The sequence below is a fragment of the Rhinolophus ferrumequinum genome, chromosome 17 (genome assembly GCF_004115265.2).
Source record: "Rhinolophus ferrumequinum isolate MPI-CBG mRhiFer1 chromosome 17, mRhiFer1_v1.p, whole genome shotgun sequence".
Lineage (NCBI taxonomy): Eukaryota > Metazoa > Chordata > Mammalia > Chiroptera > Rhinolophidae > Rhinolophus > Rhinolophus ferrumequinum.
Window position 1 is genome coordinate 8,365,621 of NC_046300.1, and position 21,027 is coordinate 8,386,647.

The window sequence follows — 21,027 nt, forward strand, 5'->3', positions numbered from 1 at the left end:
CTTCATAAAATTCTATGTGCCCCAAAGGCTCAGCACCCTGGCTGGGATTCCAGAAATGAAACGGTCTCGCTCCCCACCACAGGCCAGGCTCACCCCATCACCTCACCGTTCTCGGAGGAAGGTGCAGCAGGCGTCTTTGATGCTCTGTAGCTGCAGGAAGCTCGCCCCCATCAGCAGTGACTGGACGTTTTGCTGGTCGATGGCAAGGTGGCCATTGTAGGCAAAGTTGATCAGAGCCTCCAGGGCACTGGAGGAAAGAGGAGAAAGGAAAGCTGCTCTTCAGAGATGTGTCCTGACCCCCTGGAGATTCAGGCCCTACGTGAGCAGACATTAATACCTGGGCAATGGATGGGCCCCCCCCTAAAACCCACTGAGCCCGTGCCCTTTGAGAATCTATCTGAATGGAATAATTATTCACCATAGCCAGACTCATTCTACTTCTTGTCTTCATTGCTCGAATAATTTTATAAGAGAAAATTCTAAAAAGAGAAAGCAATTACCCACAATCTCACTCCTGAACAAATCAACAGCGGCCATTTTCCTAGGCTCGTTTTCAGTCCCTATTTTCCCACATGCATAAGCTGTACGGATATAATCACGTAATACTTCTGAGGACCTTTCCCGTGTCACTACACTGCCTTCATGATTATCATTTTTAGTGGCTGCCATATAGTATTTCAGTATGTACATGTGCTGTAATTTATTTCCTTTGTTGGTAGGAACAGCTGTTACCATCTTATTGCCCTCATGTTTCTGGATTATTATTTCTCTGGGATAAATTTCCAGAATGAGATTTCCAACATGTTTTCCTCCCTTCCAATTCACACTGAGAAGGAAATGCAAACTCTGTCTTTGGGCTGTCTGTGGTCTGGCCCCTCTCCGTCTCTCTGACCTCGTCACCTTCCACTCTGTTCCCCCTCACTCTATTCCGACATGCTGAACACACTCTCACCTCAGGGCTTTTGCACTGGCTGCTCCCTCTGTTTGGAGGGCTCTTCCCCCAGATGGCTCACTCCCTCACTTCAATTAAGGTCTCGGCTCAAATGCCACCTCATCAGAGGCCTTCCCTGATCACCCTGAAATAGCACAGACCCCCATTGTCATTTGCTAGCCTTTACTCTGCTTTACTTTTCTGACATCACTTTCACTTCCCAGCCATATCACGCGTGCATGTTCGTTGCCAGATCCCTGCTCTTAGAAAGTTGGCACAACAGAGGTACTTTGTGTTTTCCCAATGCTGTACCTTAGCACCTGCATCAGCACATGTCACAGGTGCTCGGTCTACCTCTGGACTGTGCATAGTGACGAACACGGCTCCTTCAGATACAGACCTCAGAGAAGAGAGTGTACAACTGCCCTTGGAGACCCACTTCTGTGTCTCCTTATTACCACCTGGCCTGAGACTTCTGCCTTGCAGTGGGTATACTCTGTGTATTGGGGCAGATCACCTCCAGTCATCCAGAGGGTACCACAGTTTCCTAGCTCCTTTCCCAAGTTTTCACCATTGTGAGATTAAGAAGTTAGGCAACAAATAACAGGTTACTGGCTAGTGTTTTAGAGTCACTGGTTTGTTTACTGTCCTCCCCCCCACCCCCGAGTCACCTTGTGTGTCTTGTTTGCTGCTGCATTCCCAGACCCCAGCACAATGCCAGGCACATATGGTAGTAGGTGTGTAGGGGACCCCTGGATATAGCCGAGGCCAGACACACACAGTCTTAGTTCACAGACTTGCAACACAGTATTTTAAGTCACATAAACAGGGCTTTTTCCCTTTAAGGCACAAAAAGTCATGTGTATGAATATGTTTACATAAAGTCTTCAGACAGAAATCGGGAAAGTATTTCCATGAAGAGGGTATAGTAGTAAGTGACTCTAGATGTAAGGGCAGCTTTAAGTGCTTCAATTATGTGATTTCAGGGGTTTGGTACTGCCTCCTGCCCCTAAAATTACTCTAGGGCAGAATTTCTCAATCTTGGCACTACTGACGTTTGGGGCCAATATTATTCTTTGTTATGGAGGGCTGTCTTGGATGAAAGACGTTTAGACAGGATAACCTTTGAGCTTGAACCACGATTTCTGCTACCTTCTAGAACCATTGCCCCATAGAGTAGCCATTAGCCACACATGGTTATTTAAAATTACATTTAAATTAATTCAAATTAAATACAATTTAGAATTCAGTTCCTCAGTCCCATTAGTCACATTTCAAGTGCTCATAGCTACATTTGGCCAGCGGCTACCATTCCGGAAAGTACCAATAGAAAATTTCCATCATTGCAAAAAGTTCTGATGAGAAGGGTAATGAATGAAGACACTTATTTGGAAAACTATTCTGCCAGTTAAATTGGCTAGCACAGAAAAATGAGAAGAACTTTATACCACCACCTTTGTACCCGTCTTAGCTAAAAAAAAAAAAAGTCTTTTGGACTTAGTTCCTACTAAACGTGTACTCTAGCACAGTAAAAACCCATCAAAACTCTCCTCATTTTAACCCTGTCTCAGGTCACCAGCTGAAGCGCTAACTTGTTTACAAATTATCTACTATGTGAGTGGAACATGCTAGATACAGATACTGTATCCTGCGGCAGCCCCCCGAATGGCAGCAGGCACAAGGCTGACGCTGCTCCTGGAAGCAGCCTGTGACACCCAATGGACGGGTTTGGTACCTCGGGTCCATCCCTTGCATGACAATTTCATCCTGCTTGCACTCCATCATGTCATTTGTGAACATAGCGTGGAAGTACGGGATGGAGGCCGCTAAGACGATCCGATGAGCACTGAATTTGTGGTCCCCAATCTGCGGGCAAAATGAAACACGAAGACAGATACTGAGGAACACAGATACAAAGACCCAACCTGCCCCTTCCACAGCTTAACACTGCCCAGGGGAATGGTTCTGGGGACATGACAGCCGAGGCTTATCATGCAGACCCTCAAGTACGTTAAATGCAATGTACTCAGTTACAATAAAGAATGCAAACACATTTTAACGCGGTAGTAAAGAGGTTAACAAATGTAAGCCTGAATGCTTCGACTGGTAGTTTGTAGCCTTCACTGCATCCCTCCCAACTTCCACACCAACTCAAAGACCTGATTTCTCTAACACTTGATTCTGATCCCAGTTTGATTAGAAGGCAGATGAAACGGACAAACTAGCCAAGAACCCTGGAGCTCCTAATAGTGGTTTCCTCAAGAAGGGTAAACACGTAGTGACAGGAAAAGATGAGGAAAAACGAGACCAAACTTGAATAGGGGGTGCACATGGGGATTAAGGGCAGAGCAGGCATTGTGGGCACAAACGTTGCGGGGGGGTGTCCCTGGGTACCTACCAACTAGGCTGAGGTAGACCACAAGGAAATGTCCTTGGCAGCAGCCAGCTGGAGGCTGCTGCTGTGAACCGGCTGGTGCTCTGTGTGGCCCACGTGCTCGGGCGCCAGGCACAGGGCTCACATGGGGACAGAGGCAAACTCTCCAGCTTGTGTCAACCCCTCACCAACACATCGTTAGCCCAGGGAATTCTGTAAAGTGCTGCTTTCCAACTACCTGCCAAAAGGATATTCCCTTTATAAGCTTTGCCATTTATAGCTCCAAGCCGCATAAACATTACCACTTAAGAACTTTCCACTCTTTAGAAAGAGCAAAGCAGTTTCGCTTTCCTTCACCCAAGTTCCACATTAGTGAGATGCTCTTCTTTGTGTCACATCTAGGCCAGGATTCTATCTCAGGTTCTATCACTACGTCCCCTTTTTCACTGGACTTCAGGTTTATTATCTGAACTATCCTTCCAGATCAAATACACAATCTTCCGAATACCAAGGGATCCTTGTTAGAATCAGATTTTCTGAGTTTCTCACATAATCCACATGTTCCTCTACTACTGGTGTCAGGGATGTTAAATGGCTGTGTGCGTTGGTGGTTTTTCATAATTAAAAAAATACATACAAATATTTCTTAAAGTTGTTCCACAAGGCTTATAATGAAAACCAGCAGTTTCTGGTTCCACTTCCTGCTCCCAGGGGCAACCTTTCTTCTGGTATTTATTTCCACTTTTCTAAGTCACGTGCCTATAACATCACATCCTGAATTTTCAGTATTAGTTATTGCTTATGGTAGTCAGTCTCCAAATAGCCCCCAATGATCCCTGCCTCCTGGTATTCACACCCTTGTGCAGTCCACTCCTATGATATCTCAGGGTTGGTTTGCATGACTGACAGAACACGTCAGAATGATGATGGTATGTCACATTGAAGGCTAGGTCATAAAAGGTACTGCAAATTCCTCTGTCTCTTCTGGATCACTTGCTCTTGGGGAAGCCAGATAACACACCCTGAGGAGTGGCCCATATGAAGAGGAACAGGCCTCCTCCTACCGCTACCCCGTGAGCCCAGAAGAGGACCCATTAGTTTAGCTGGCTATAAAATTCTACATTGGGAATATTTTCTTCTGTCAGACTTTTGAGGGTATTGCTCCATTGTCTTCTATGTTGTTGCTCTTGAGAAATCTAATGCCATTTTGAACAGTAACCCTAAATATGTGACTGTTCTTTTAGAAGCTTTTAGGACTTTTTCTTTATTCTGAGTTCTGAAATCTTACAAGGGCTGTACGCTGATGTTGATTTTTTCCATTTATTGTACTGTATCAATCTACAGACATTATTTTAGTTCTGGAAATATCTTTTCATACCATTTCTTTGATAATTTCCTCCACTCTGTTGCCTATTCTTTTCCTTCCTAAATTTCCATCAGTCAGGTGTTAGAACTCTTAGAACGATCCTCTATTTTTTATTTTTTTTACTGGTTCTCTCCCATTTTCCATCTTGAAAGAGATGATCTATTCCAGGAATTTGCTTCAGCTTTGTCTCCAGTATTTCTGTGTTGTAGCTTTTTATACTGGTTATCATATATTTAATTTCCAAGAGGTCTTTCTTATTTTCTGAAGGTTCCTTTTAAGAATCTTGTTGATCTTTTCTAATATCTCTCAAGTATTATAGTTAAATTTTCTTCTCCTCCTCCTCCCTGCTTTTACTGTTTCCTGAGTTCTTTTCTCTCCCATTTGTTTAGTCTTTGTCTTTTATATTAGAGGTATTCTTTAAATGTCTCTTGATGCTTAGCACCTGCTCATACTTTTAGAAGGTGTTTGAAAGCTGTGTGTGTGTGTGGTGGGGGTTGCTAGGGCTGTCAAATTATGGACTTCACATAAAGGTGATCAGGCAAGAATCCGCCATTTTATTGAGGACCCCTAGAAACAGTATGTTTAGAACGTTTTCTCTTGGGCTAATTTTATCAGAAGGATCTTCCCATCTTGCAAGGGAGTGCCTGCCTGCAGATATTCTGGAAACTGGGTGAAAGAGGGGGATGGTCCTACCATTCATTATTTAGAACTTTGTCTTAAAGCCCTTATTTTCAGTTTTGCTCCATATTCCATCCCTTCTATGTTCGGTGTTCCTCTGGTTCAATATCTAAGACTAAAACGCCCATCTCCTGAATGAGTGGGGGAGGGATTGTAGACATCTAATTACTTTTCACACAACTTTCAACTAATCTTCCTGTTTTCAGAATTTGGTTTCTTCAGTTCTGGAGCTATTCCAGGGTTCTGCATTACAAATCCTCTTTCTTCTTAGTTTCGCCCCCTTGCAGGCACTTTCAGTTCCTCTGGCCCACTAAGTTCATCAAACATGCTTCCTGGCTTCAACATTCCATTGAGCTCTCATTTGCTGAGATATCTTCTCCCACTTACTATCATTCTAATTGGATGACAGGAGGTTAAAATGTGTTTTCAATTTGCTGTGTTAAACCACTATGTATTTATTTTTCATCTAGAAAGAAAAAGAAGACAAAAGAACAAGCTGTATGTGCATCAAATGGGTGACCTTGTTTCCAAAAAAAGCTCAGCTAAAAAGAAGACAGGCCTATCTGTCTTAGGATATGCTAGCCAAATTACACCTGGATTCTGTGTTAAGGGGAACAACAAATTTGTCTTTACCTAGAAGAAGGAGACCAACATGGGAAAGGGTTTGGAAACTACATCTTAAGAGGAACAGCTAAAGCATAGTTAGTTTGAAAACATAATTTGGGTGGGGATACAATAATTGTCCTCAAATCCTAGAAGGGTTATCACATGGATGAGGACAGATCTAGATAAGTTACAAGGAGGCAGATTTTAGTTTATCTTAAAGAATAAGAGACAATCACCTAAGAATGTTTAGGGGAGTCCTTCACTAGTTCTAAAACTATTAAGGGACATTCTAATTCTACAATACAGGGATACTACATGTTTGTGAAAAGCTTTAAAAGAAACAATTATTCTCATTTATAATCTCAGGGTTTTTTGCTTTTTGGGGTTTTTTTTGTAAAAATTTTATTGGGGAAGGGAAACTAGACTTTATTGGGGAACAGTGTGTACTTCTAGGACTTTTTTCCAAGTCAAGTTGTTGTCCTTTCAATCTTAGTTGTGGAGGGTGCAGCTCAGCTCCAGGTCCAGTTGCCGTTGCAGGGGGCACAGCCCACCATCCCTTGTGGGAGTCAAACCGGCAACCTTGTGGTTGAGAGCCCGTGCTCCAACCGAGCCATCCGGCAGCTCAGCGGCAGCTCAGCTCAAAGTGCCGTGTTCAATCTTAGTTGCAGGGGGAAGAGCCCACCATCCCTTGCGGGAGTCGAGGAGTTGAACCGGCAACCTTGTGGTTGAGAGCCCACTGGCCCATGTGGGAATCGAACCAGCAGCCTTCGGAGTTAGGAGCACGGAGCTCCAACCGCCTGGGCCACCGGGCTGGCCCCTATAATCTGTTTTTAAAATGTCACTTTAAAAAAACCCAGAGGATCATTTATTGAGTTTCTTTTGATAAATATCCACTGTACAATTCTCACTGTAGTCCTCACAGCAACGTTCCACATTAAGTAGCTACTGTGAATTCTATTTTATAAATGAGGAAACTATAGACGAGTTACTATAGAAGTTAAGTAACTTGCCCAATAGTTTAGCTATTATGTGAAAAAGAAGGAATTATGCTTGAGTTGTTTACCAGTGGAGTTTGAGAGGGACTCAGTAAATAATACCTCCTCCCAGCTCAAGTTTTCAGCCAGCTGAGACATTTTTCAAAATTAAAATTAAAAACCTAAACACATGATAAAATTATATAAAATTAAATACACACAAGAGAATAAAAGTAAAACTTGGAAGATCTGAAGAAGAGTGGTGGCTATCCTAGCTGTGATACTGTACCAGAGTTCTGCAACATATTACTACTGGGGGAGACTGGACAAAGAGTACATGGGATCTCACTGTTATTTCTTATAACCACATGGGAATCTACAATTATCTCAAAGTAAAAAGTTCATTTTTAGAAAGTGACAAAACAAATGGGAAATCAAAATATTCTTTTATTTCTGATCAATCTAATGGCTTATATAGGATGACAAGTGTGCTCCCTATTTTAACATCTTGAATTACATAGGCTCATGCAAGACTACTTTCTCCACTGATCTGCAATTATACACTGTTGCCTGAAACCTCTCCTCTTCCCCATGCTTAAGGTGGCAAAGAAATGTGAATTGGTGCCAACAGAATTTAGGGAAAAAAAATTCAATAAGCAACATATAAATGGTTGGTGAGAAAAGTTAAGGCTATTTGGCATACATCCCTACCTTTAATCACATTTCTCTCTTCCTACCTCTGAAACAATACTTAAGAGTATATAACCATAAAGTATTATCAATGAAATGGAATCAGAGAGCAAATGTAAAATATTGGGAAGAGCCAGGTTCAAAGTGTAAGACAGGACAGAAGGAAAGAAATGAATCTATGTTGTAACAAAATGCTTTGAACTGAAAGAGCTAAACTCATGAACACGTGTGGGAGCTGCATGGGCTGGACTGGAGATTAGGTCTCTGTGGACACAATACACACCTAGGGGTTGGGCTCACACTACCACTTAATCAGTATGTGTGTCAGCACCAGCCACTTAACCACTGTGGGATGATTGGCAATGCCCAGCATCTACCAAACAAATTAGGGGAATCACAGGACTTCCTAGGTACATCCAACACCTCCAAATTTGCTTCTAAGAAAAAAAAATCAATTCAATCTGGAACACCCAACACACTTCCCCTAAAACTGTAGCAACAACTCAGCACTCAAGCCACTTGGCTTCTATAATGAGTGGGTACGGAAACTTGTCCTGAGCAGAGGCTCTGTATAATATGATCTGAAGACTGAAACTGAAACATTCCTGCTTGCTTAAAGGGTTCCTCCATATCGCTTCTACTATTAAGTTCCTGTAACTTTAATACCGTTAACAGCTTTGTTTGGAAAATGAAAAGAGCTAATGGAGTTACTTAAAGGGGAGGAAGATTAGCATCTAAAAGTCAATGGGTAACTTAAATGCACACATCTGGCAACTTCACTATCCTGTACTTGGTTTTTAGAATCATGAACTATGCCTTTGATAAATGTTAAAAATCAAATGATTCAGATATAGGTCTGAAAAGGAAAGTAACGTGCAGCTGGGAGAGTAGATAGGGCACCCCAGAACTCTCCGTTTCACTCTAAGTGTGTTAGGAAACGAGGGAACAGCAGTGAGGACGGATGTGCAAGTTGGTGAGGCCTCTCCATGCAGGGAGAGCAGGAACCGGAAGTGCCATTCACTCAGGTGAGGAATGACACACAATGGGAGCGTGAGGGTAGAAGATTGAGTCCTGTTTTGGCCAAGCTGACACCGAGGCCTTGGGAAGACATCCAAACAGAGACACTATGCAGGAAATGGATGAATTAGTCTGGAACAGAGATGAGTCTAGGCTCAACTGACACTTTTGGAAGTCATGAGTTGTAGAGACACGGAAGAGATCACTCAGGGAGGCTCAGAGTACGAAGAGGGTGGAAGACAGCCTGGAGGAAGTCCAACAATTAAAGATCACCCAGTGGAGGACAAATCTGCAAAGGAGACCGTGAAGGAAAGCACAGAAAGAAAGAACGGCAAAAAAAGCAGGGAAGCAGGGAGGTCTGGAGGTAGAAAAGCGTGCAGGGGCAGCGGTAGGACACACTGCCACCAGGCAGGCAGGGTGGCACAACCACTGCAGTCAGAAGGCCCTCACCAGCTACGTTACCTCAGGTAGGCCTGTCCAACCTGTCAGATGAGATCATTCCTACTTATCTGACTTCTCAAGAGTTTCGGAGAAGATCAAACATAAAAGTGTACGAGAATGGTTGATGTGAACGTCATCTGACCAAATCACCAGGGTCACTCCAAATTCCTGAAGCCTCGGTGGGAAAACAGTGTTGTCCTGTGCAGCCGAAGCTGACGTTGCTGCCAATCGTGGGTCTTGTCTGAACGGATGGATCTGTGCTGATTTGTCCCAGCCTGGCCACCAATGGAATATGACACAAGGGCACATTCGCAAACCTGCCAGAGGTGCTCCATAATGGGGAACAGATGACGAATAAGTGCATGGATGGGCTTTGGAGCAGACTGGAGCTATTTAACTTTTTCTGAAAGGGGCCTCAGAATGGCAATGTTGGCATCATGAAGTGATATATAATACGTGTGACAACACCTAGCACAGCATCAGGCAATTCGCAGAGATTTAACAAACGTTTTGTTGCACCCAGCTGGAAACAACAGTCATTAAAAACCTAAGATATAAATAACTGAGGTCCTCGTAAGTTCAGTCTGATTGACAGAACCTTGGTCCAGAGATGAAAACTGTGGCTTTTAGGGCCAGCTCTACTATAGATATAAGCAAGTTGCCCAATTTTACCATGCTTCAGGTTTCCATATTAGAATACACGATTTTACTTCTGGGGGCACGGCAAGGAATACAAACAAACAAACACGGCAAGGAATACAAACAAACAAACAAACAAACAAACAAAAACACAACTGACATTCTCAAGAGATGCTCTACAAATACTGGTAAATGTTATTGCAAACAATCACTCTATTAGACAATATTAGAAAGTACAGCCAGCAATAAAGGTCAAAGCACTGGCCAATCCCTTCATGTGTGCCCACCCCAGGAGAGACCGTGGTACATACAAATGGTACACGTGGTACATACAAATGGTACACGTGGTACATGCAAATGGTACACGTAGTACATGCAAATGGTACACGTGGTACATACAAATGGTACACGTGGTACATACAAATGGTACACGTGGTACATACAAATGTGCCAGCTTCCAGGCCAGCTGCTCCCTTTTGTGGGCCCAGGTAAATCTCTTCCCCTTCACCCTGAGCCTCAGTTTCTTCATTTGTGAATAAGGGGCTTAAACTGGATGGGGCTTCTCAACAGGTAGTAGTTGTGTTAGTAACAGTAGCTTATACGAATTCAGGAGAGCTTTTATCTTTGATCATGATGACATCCACATCGTCTGAAAAGTAACCGGACATACACATAACAGACATCATGTATCTGGCCTACAGATTGCTGCACCTGTGGATGTGAGGGTCCCTTGCAATAATAACTACGGAAGCCCGTGGACCATGAACCCCTGTACCAGAGGTCCTCCGAGGGCCCTCCTGGTTAGTAGAGTCTGACTGTAGCTAAGCAAAAGGAACGAGAAATCCTGAGTACCTCAACGTCTACCCAAGTGTCGATTTGCACGCGCACACACACTCACCCTCCTTCCCATTTTCTTCCTTGAAAGACTGGGAAACTTTTTAGTCCCAGCCCTGCCCTGGTGGTATCTTTGAATCAACACAGATAGTGTAGCATGACACCACAAATTCTGTTCCCTGTCACAGGCAGGTGGGGCTCAAGAATCAACCAGCTGCTTATTCAAGCAGGAAAAGCAGCAGGGCAAAATCTGAGCTGGAAGTAATCTGAGACAGGTGTTCCCAAAGAGAGCAAAAGACATGCCCACAATGGATTTGTTTTGGATGGAAAACATTTTGATACTGTTGCTCCTACCTTCAAGGAGCTCACAGGGAACATAAATCAGACAGCAAGTGAGCAGTTAAGCACCCAGCCCTGCAGACAAATTACCCTTGGTATTGGTCGGGTTCAAGACTAAGCGTTTAGGCAGTCACAAGAGATGCTGAAAGTGCATAATAAGCAGCAATCCATAATTTTACTGAGGCACAGATTTGAATCATAAAGGGTATGAAGCTGGTGTGTAAGAATGAGTCTACAAAATGGGTACGTACTAGGGGTGGATTAATCTCTAAAATTCCTTTAGTCTAGAAAGTCAATAATTACAAATTCTTTAAGACAGATATCATATCAGGGTAGATTAGAACAGGTACTCGGGAGCTAAATTACCCAGGTAGAAACCTAGGTTCTGCCATTTACTGGTTGTGTAAACTTGGGCTAGTTACTCAACCTCTCTGTGCCTCGATTTACACATCTGCAAAATGGGGTAAATAGTACGTCCCCTGCCTCATGGGGTTTGTCATGCAGGACGGCATGCAGGGTCTCTAGTCCTGCTCCCCACATAAGAACTCAGGATATGGTGAGGTCAAAAAGGAACACTCACAGAGCCATAGATAGGGTAGTCATACAACTATAGTCTCGCTGGTGGCTGGGCTGGAGACACAGGAAGCAGGATCCACAAGATCTGCAACCTGCCCGTCCACTACTCTGCAATCCCCAACCCACACTCCGCTGTGCTAACTGCAATCTGCGCTTGCTAGCTCGGCTACCATCTTCTTGCTAGCCCCCATTTTCTGCTAGCATAGCCACGGCAGTTATATTAGTGGCCAATTGCTCACTGGTTACAGCTGACGGCCAACTAGCCACAGCTGATGGCCATCCAATCACAGTTGATGGCCATTTACTACCTGAGCCAGCACCTTTCCACATGAGGCCGAGAGCCTGGAAACTGCACTCTTGGCTCTGTCCCCACAGGGTTATTGTGAGGATTAAATTAGCTAATATCTGTAAGGCATTTACAGGCATTTATATGTGGACACCAAAACACAGATTGTTACATAACTGCTTGTTAAATAAATAAAATGTCCTCAAATTTAGAACTTTATGGAAGTTATTTTTAAGACCTTTAGAGTCAGTAAACTATGGTTTATGGGCCAAAATCTGGACTGCTTCTTGTTTTTGTGCAGCCTATGAGCTAAGAGTAGTTTTTATATTTTTATATGGTTGGGAAAAAATTAAAAGACTAACATTTCATGACATATGAAATTATATGAAATCTAAATTTTGGTGTCCACATATAAAGCTTTATTGGAGCACAGACACCCACACAATGGTAAAGTTGAGTAGCTGTGACAGTGACCAATAGCCTGCAAAGCAAAAAATATTTACTATCTGCCCTTGACAGAAAAAGTTGCTCACTTCTGCTCTAGAGTCACAGGGAACAAATATTATGAAGAGGGGCATGAACACGTTCTCTAGAGAGGAGGAGATTCTGATCACCTACCTGAGACCTCCCACACCACAGCTGATTTCCTGCTGGTGTTTATAGACTCCCTTTGCTAAACTAGTAGGAACTGTCTGTACTTTGTGGAATTCAACACTGAGATAAACAGTGTCTTAAAATGCTTGCTCCTTTTAAAAAGGAAATGAGCTCAACCTGAAACAGAAGCATTCACAGGAGCCGTTAATGGCTTGTATGGGCCTGCCACCAGCAATGTGCCTTTTTAAAAAACTTTAGTTTCTTAACCAGTTACACAATTACTCTCTTTCTCCATTCCCCTCCCACCCCATGGAGTTTAACTGCTAATCAGCCTCAGCAATAATGCAGCCTTGTCCACCAGAACTGCGGGCAGGGGCCTCCGCGGAGACCCAAAGCATCTGCCTTCCCACCCCAGGTACCAACCAATCCTCTACCTGAGTCAGCAACCACCGAGCACCAGGTCAGCTCCGCCCAGCTTCTGCCCCAACCAAAATCCAGTTCGGATGTCAGATGAGGCAGGCTAGTCCATGTTTCAGATGTGGAGCTTCAGTCTCAAGTACTGTACTTCTCTGGTTTTACCTGTGCCAGTGGACTTCAAATTCCTTGAGGGTAATAATAGCTCAGTAAATATTCATTGAACTCAAAATACCAACTCTATCCTCAATAGCAGCCCAGAAAATCAACAAATCCCTGTGAAATAATTAACCCCACGGAAAAGACAGCAGTTTCACTAAAGGTCATAGTCAAAATGGACCACAGGTTCTCTCTATTAAATTTAGAAAACAGTATCGGAGACTGAGCAGGAGACATTGTGATTTTCTACTCATTTCCTTCAAATTTTTCTTACATATAAAAATAGGGATAGTCAATCTTTAAGTAATCATAACACTTGAGGGCTATTATAACAGTCTATTATTATTATTTACTAATTATTAACTAGATATAATAAATATCTCTATAGCTATATAATATAAAGCTATTAAGTATATATCAATAATGTCATAGTAATATATTAACTATCAATTACCTATATATAATATTATGATGAGGATCTATTAATAAGCTATTATAGCTTACTTGAGGGTTAATAGAAAATACCTATGGTTTCTACACATGTCAGTAAAAACCATCCAAAAACATATGACTCTATCTCATGTCAGCTCTGGCTGGTGCTCCTGACCTTCTGGGAGTGTCTCCTATCTTCATTCCAATGACACTATACAACACATGACCTAAGCCCTACCAATTGGACCCTACCTCAGGATTTTTCACATGAGAAAGAAACAAGAGGGACAGTCCCTCCAGGGAAGCAAGGAGACATCAGATGCGCCATCACCCTCCACGTGTGGCCCAGCAGTCTGCAGTGGAAGGAGGGTGCTGACTACGAAGGAAAGAGTCTTGGCAGCATTTCAGTCCCCCTGGCCCATCATAAACCCTGTCTTTTTTCCAGTTTGACATGAGCCAATAAATATTGGTCTTGCTGAGGCTAGTTCTGCCATTCAGAGTCAGAATTCTGAGCACTGCGGCCCAGAGCAAGCCCTGGGGAAATTCAGAGAAGGGGACGTTCCTGCCTGGTCTTAGTAGAGGAGCTACAACTATTATAAAAGTGGCTTCAGTTCTGATTGGACCCTTGTGGTGCCTCAAGGCCCCCATTCTGCTCACCAGTCTCGGTCTAAAGGACCCCATTTGTAAAAACACCAGGTGATGGCACCCACTACAGGTACCAAAGGCATAAGGCAGACACAGTATTTTACTGACTGGGAACGCTGTGGGTTCACAGAAGAGGTCGACAGGTATCTTTTGCTCGGATGACTCATTTGTTGAATTCCTAGCAGTTTCCCCTCTTGGAAAGTTATCATGACTTTGGACAGGGATAACCAAACCACCATCTGAACCCCCACTGTAACTCTGAGGTATGTGACCAGCCTGAGGTCAGAAGGATCGGAACAAGGGCCACTTCCGTCCTCCTCTGTAAGTCTGAACAGTAGATGCTGAGAAATGTTGCTCCTTCCCCACAAATCCACCTTCCATTTCTCCCATCATAATGATATCCTGATCATTAGCCCTGAAACTAATAAGGAAATTGAATTTGTAACTTTAAAACTCCTGAAAAGGAGATATCCAGGCTCAGATGGGTTCATTAGAAATTTCACTAAATATTAAAAAACTAATAATACCAATTTTAAACAATCTCTTCTAGAAAATAGAAGAGGTGGGGACAACACCTAATTCCTATTATGAAGCCCGTATTAGCCTAATACCAAAACTAGACAAAGACAGTACAAGTAAAACAACAGATCAGTATTCCACATGAAATCCTTAACAAAATATTAGCAAATAGAATTCAGCAACATAAAAAACAGAATTATATACTGTGACCAACTAGGGTTTATTCCAGGGATTCATAGCAGGTTCAATATTCAAAATCAATCAGTGTAATCCACCATATTACCAAGTTAAACAAAGGAAAAAGAAGTCACACGATCCTCTTAATTGATGTAGAAAAAGCATTTGACAAAATTCAACACCGATTCATGATAAACACTCTCAAAACAACAGAAACAGAGGGGAATTTCCTCAACTAGATAAATTACGTCTACGAAAAACCTTTAGCTAACATCATACGTATTTGCTAAAAAAGACAATGCTCTCCCATAAGATGCAGAAAAAGTCAAGGGTGCCCACTCTCACCACTGCTATTTAACAGAATCCTGGAAGTTTTAGCCAGTACAGTAAGGCAACAAAGTGAAATAAAAGGAATACGTATCAGAAAATATGAAATAAAACTATTTCTGTTTGCCAATCACATGATGGTTTACGTAGAAAATCCAAAGCAATCTACAAAAAAAAACCAAAACAACCCACCTAGAACTAGTGAGTGAGTTCATTCAGCAAGGTCACAGGATACAAGGTGACAAGACACAAGGTCAACATACACAGCTGAAGTTGAATAATATGGAATGTCAACTACCATATATAAATATATACATACACACACACACACACACACACACGCACACACATACACCATGTTTCCCCGAAAATAAGACCTAGCCAGACCATCAGCTCTAATGCGTCTTTTGGAGCAAAAATTAATGTAAGACCTGGTATTATGTTATATTATATATTATATTATATAACATTATACCCGGTCTTATATTAAAATAAGACCGGGTCTTACATTAATTTTTGCTCCAAAAGACGCATTAGGGCTGATGGTCCGGCTCGGTCTTATTTTCGGGGAAACACGTAATCACTCCAAAAATTAAATACTTTGGCATAAGTCTAAAAAACTAATGTACAGGACTTGTAAGCTACAAAATGCTGATTAAAGAAATCAAAGAGATCTAAATAAATGGAGAGACATACTAAGTTCAAGAATTACAACGGTCAACACAGTAAATATATCAATACTTCCCAAATTGATGTACAGATTGGACACAATTCTTATCAAAATCCCCAGTGAGATTATTTTTATGGATATAGACAAGATCATTCTAAAATTTATATGGAAAGGCAAAGGAACTAAAATAGCTACAACAATCTTGAGCAAGAAGAATAAAGTGCAAATAGCCAATAAGCAATGAAAAAATGTTAACATCATTAGTCATCAAGGAAATGCAAGTCAAAACTATAAGAAAAAACTTCACACACGAGGATATTTTTTAAAAAACAAAACCTAAAAATAACAAGTGTGGGCGAAGATGTGAAGAAATTCAAACATTATGCCCTGCTGGTGGGAATGTAAAATGGTATAGCCACTGTGGAAAAAAGTTTGGCAGTTCCGCAAAAAGTTAAACATAGAATAAAATATAACACAGCAATTCCACTCCTAGGTATGTACCCAAAAGAAACAAAAGCGGTCACGAAGAGGTATCTGTACACCCATGTTCACAGCTGCATTATTCACCATGGCCAAAAGGATCTATGGAAACAATAAAAGGATCGGTGGTTTCCAGGGGTTAAGGGGTAGGGAGGGATGACTCGGTGGAGCACAAATACTTTTTAGGGCAGTAGAACTACTCTGTAAACTACGGTGGATACATGTCATTACACACTTATGAAAAATCACATAACATGAACACCAAGAGCGAACCCTAGTATAAAGTGTGGGTTTGGGTGATGACGTGTCGATGTAGGTTCAACAACTGTAATAAACATACCACTCTGGCACTGGATATGGAGAGCAGGGGATACTACGTGTATCATGGGGGTAGGTGGTGTATGAGAAATCCCTGTATCTTCTGCTCAATTTTGCTGTGAACCTAAAACTACTTGAAAAAAATAAAGTCTATTTTTTAAAGAAAGGAATGAAATTCTAATATATATTATAACATGGATGAACCTTGAGAAACAAACCAGACATAAAAGGACAATATTGTATGATTCCACTTACATGAGGGGTCTAGAATAAGCAAAATCATAGGGATGGAGAATAGAATAGAGGCAACCAGGAGCTAGGGGAAGGGGCAATGAGGAATGATTGCTTATGTTATAGGGTTCTGAAACCGTTTTGTAAATAGGTAGTGGTGATAGTTACACAACACTGTAAATGCATGTAATGCCACTGAATTGTACACTTAAAAATGGTTAAAAAGGTTAAAAAAAAAAGTAAAAGAAAAAAAGAAGAAAATGGGAGGAATCACTATACCCATTTCAGGACTGATTATACAGCTAGAGTAAGCAAAAACTGCATGGTAGAGGTAGCAGCGTACAAGCATGGCCAGCTGATCTTCGACAAAGGCACAAAAGCATCTGCACCTCAAATGGAGGAAAGACAGTCTTTTCAGCAACTGGGGCTGGAGCAACTGGATATGCAATTTTGTTCTGGATATCCAAAGTTTGGCTTTCCGAACAAGTTTCCACTTACATCTTAGTTTACATAAATCACTCACTCACTCACTCACTTACTCAAAATGGATCATAGATTTTTAAATGTAAAACTTAAAAATACAGAATTTTTAGGAGAAAACAGAGGAGAAAATCTTCAGGACCTAGGGTTTGGTGAAGAGTTCTTAGACATGAGACCAAAAGTATAATCCATAAAGAAAAAATTGATAAATTAGACTAAACCACAATTTAAAACGCTTGCTCTGTGAAAGATCCTGTTAAAAGAATTAAAAGACAACCTACAGATTTCGAAAAATATTTGCAAGCTTGCACTATAAATAAATAAGTTTTGTTTGCAAATTAAATAAAGGCCCAATTTCTCTGGGCCTCAACTTTATCTGCTGTAAAATGGGGAGACTTTATAGTGACATTAAGAAAAGTATTTCAAAATTAAATGATACAAAAGAAATGAAGGGTCTTATTAATTATTAGCGAGTCAGCAGGACCTCACTTAAGGGCTCGGGTCTTGGATCTCCTGTTTTTCCTCTGCAGGAATCCAATGAAAGGGGATCAGCAAAGAGTATGTTTTCTGTGTGGGTGGAACGGGCTTCCCCAGATCTGAATAAGCAGGAGATTCCCAGTTCAATCCAAATGGCAGAGTCAGCTGGTGTACAAATCCTCCCACTACACACTCAGAGGTGTGATGAAATAAAAACAAAAGTATCATTGTTTGCAAATTATATTTGTAAATTTGTATTCTTAATTGCAAATAATATGACTATTTAATGATAGGAATTAATACTATTTCACAATATATTTTTGACGTATTTGTCAAGTATGAGTCCTGGCAAAAAAACATAAAGAACTCTAAACACTGGACAGTAAAAAAACAAACAATCCAATGAGAAAAATGGGCAAAAGACACGAAGTGACATTTCATCAAAAAGGATATACATGAAAAGATGATCAACACTACCCATTGGGGAAACACAAGTTAAAATCACAATAACATATTACTACACATTTAACAAAATGGCTACGATAAAAAATAGTGACAATACCAAATGCTGATGAGGATGCAGAACTGGGTCACTTGCTGTATGTGTTAATCAGGGTTCTCCAGATGAACAGAACTAATAGGATGTGGGGTGGGGGAGGGAGAGGGAGACTGAGATTGATTGATTTTAAGGAATTGACTCACACAATTATTGGCGCTCATAAATCTGAAGTCTATAGGGTGGGCTGACAGGATGGAGATTCATGAGACTTAATGTTGCAGTCTAGAGTCTAAAATCTGCAGGGCAGGCCAGCAGGTGGAAAATCAGGTAGGGTTTCTATGTTGCAATCTTGACGAATTGGTTCTTCTTCAGGAAATCTCAGTTTTTGCTGTTAAGGTCTTCAACTGATTGGACGAGGCCCGCCCACATTACGAAAGGGAATCTGCTTTACTCAAAGTCCACTGGTTGAAATGTTGAGTCACATCTAGTGTGGTCCACGGCAGACACACAGGGTTGGGTTAGCCTGCAGTTCTATGCAGGTCAGGCCTGGGTACCTGACGCTCCTAAGAAGATCACCTCTCTTCCTGTTACTGGCCTGCACTTCCCGTACCCAAACCCAGAAGATAGTATGTTACTCCCTGAATGTGTTAAGAAGAATAAGAGGATGATGGAAAGATTAATTAATTACAATGGGGAAGGAGAAGCAACCTGGTTTGAACACAACCACATCATACCTTTTGGATAGGCCACGTCTTACTAGAGAATAAATGGTGGACAGCTCACATATACACACACACACACACACAGAATGTTGAATCACACCTAAAATATACCTTCACAACAACCTCATGACTGGTGTGTGACCTAATACCTGGGCACCACAGCCTAGTCGAGCTGACACATAAAATTAACCGCTGCCCTCACACATGCCTGTAGGAATCTAAAATGACAGCCACTCTGTAAAGTCATTTGGCAATTTCCTCTAAAACTAAAAACAAATTTGCCATATGACATAGCAATTGAACTCTTGGGCATTTATCCCAGGGAAATGAAAACCTACATTCATGCAAAATCCTGTAAATGAATGTTCACAGCAACTTTATTCGTAATAGCCCCACACTGTAAGAACCTAAATGTCTTTCGATGGGTGACGGGTTAAAAAAAATGCGGTGCATCCACACCATGGAAAACTACTCAGAAATGTAAAGAGAAAACCATCGATACACAAAACGACTTGGATGGCCCTCAAGGCATTATGCTGAGTGAAAAAAGCCAGTCTCAAAAGGTCACATACTCTATGATTCCACTTCTATAACATTCTTGAAATGAGAGGTGGAGAACAAATTAGTGGTTGCCAGAGATTAGGGATGGCGGGTGGGAGGGGCACGGGCACAACTATAAAGGGGGAGCACAACGGGGACCCTTCTGGTCATGGACAAGTCCTGCATCGTGGAGGTCACAGGTGACTTGCCAAGAGCAAATGATTTGGCCTGACAACTAACTTACCTATTTTACTAAAACACGAGTTCCACAAGAGAGCAATCTTTGTATGTCTCCTGGAACAGTCCCGTAATTAAAGCTCAGTATTTGTTGAATAAATGAAGTTGCTGAATCAATCAACTCAATATGTCATTGAGTCTGTCATGTCAGTTGTCATACTGTTGGGCTTCCTACTGCTTACAAGTCAGATCCAAATCCTAAACTGGCCCTTTTCCACCCCAACCAACTTTCTTCCCACCATGTCTCTCTTCTAAGCTGCTGGCAAGTCCCCTAACTGATCCTATTCTCTCTGCTTGGATCGTTAGCCCTTATTTTTCTGCCTGGTGAATTACTCCTCATCCTTGAAGATCCAGCTCAAATGTGTCCTCCTCTGAGGGGCTTCCCTGACTTCCAGAAGCCAGCACTCCCCTCCTGTAGCACCTGGTACAGCCTCCAGAACATGTTACAGCGCGCATTACACTGTCCCTAGGGGATGTCTCCCCACACAGACTGACTGTTCTCCCCACAGAAAGGAAAGGCTGTGACCTAGCACTTAACACAGTGCCTCATTCTCAAGTGCACCTAGTGAATCAAAGCCTACTTCATCTAAAAGGTCCTTCATCTAAGACACAAACGACAAAACTTCTGGTGAGTTTCACCTCTTTGTTTTAACCTTGATCTTCTGGCTCAGGACTGGTGGAGCTGGGAGGAGGAAGGCACTGGCTCTTGACTAAAGTATAAGGAGTTTTACTCTCCACCCTTATCTGAAAGTGCTGTCAGCGGAAGCAAAAGGCTCAAGGAAAAGATGGGAAGGCTTAGGGCCAGTGAGTGAGGGCCTGACTTCCAGGTTTGCGGGGCGTTCCCAATCCTACAAGGACTGTCACCACAGCTGCCTCGTTCAGGTGTGTTTCTAACGAGGCGGCACGTAGGGACAGGGCGGAGGGGTGTGTCCTTTTACCTTGAGTGCTGGATGGCCTGTCCTCCGTCCAGAACGCGGGCAGAGGGACACTCATCCATCCCATCAGAAGCAGAAATGATTAGTCCTCACAAACCCACGGGCTTGGGAAACAGACAGCACGTATAAAACCTACTGGGCTCAGTTGGGTTTTGGTGGCATTTTAGAGCACACTGTCTGAAACTACTGATGGAGCTTGGGTCTTTCTGCTTAGGGGGCCCCACTGGGTACGTGACTCCGGAAGGGGGTGAAAGAGGAAGTGGCTGGCCATCTAGCACTAAAACAAGACTTGGGGCTATGGTCCCAAATAAAGCGCAGGCTAAAACATTCAGGCCTCCCTCTTCTTCCAAAGCGACCCCAGCCTCCCACTCATGTCCAGTGAGGCAGATGGGAGCGGAGAAGGCGACAGGAGGGCAGAGC

The 21,027-nt window shown here is 42.3% G+C and overlaps 1 protein-coding gene across 2 annotated transcripts in view; it reads right to left on the reverse strand.

Moving 5' to 3' along the window:
- Positions 1-21,027, reverse strand: part of KLHL18 (kelch like family member 18) — a 49,206-nt gene that overhangs the window by 17,784 nt on the left and 10,395 nt on the right. For both annotated transcript variants that reach the window (XM_033131549.1, XM_033131548.1), the window contains exons 2-3: positions 2,667-2,797; positions 107-247 (exon numbers count right to left, since the gene is read on the reverse strand). In XM_033131549.1, coding sequence (XP_032987440.1) covers positions 107-247; positions 2,667-2,797 — 272 coding nt within the window. The remainder of the gene's footprint in view (positions 1-106; positions 248-2,666; positions 2,798-21,027) is intronic.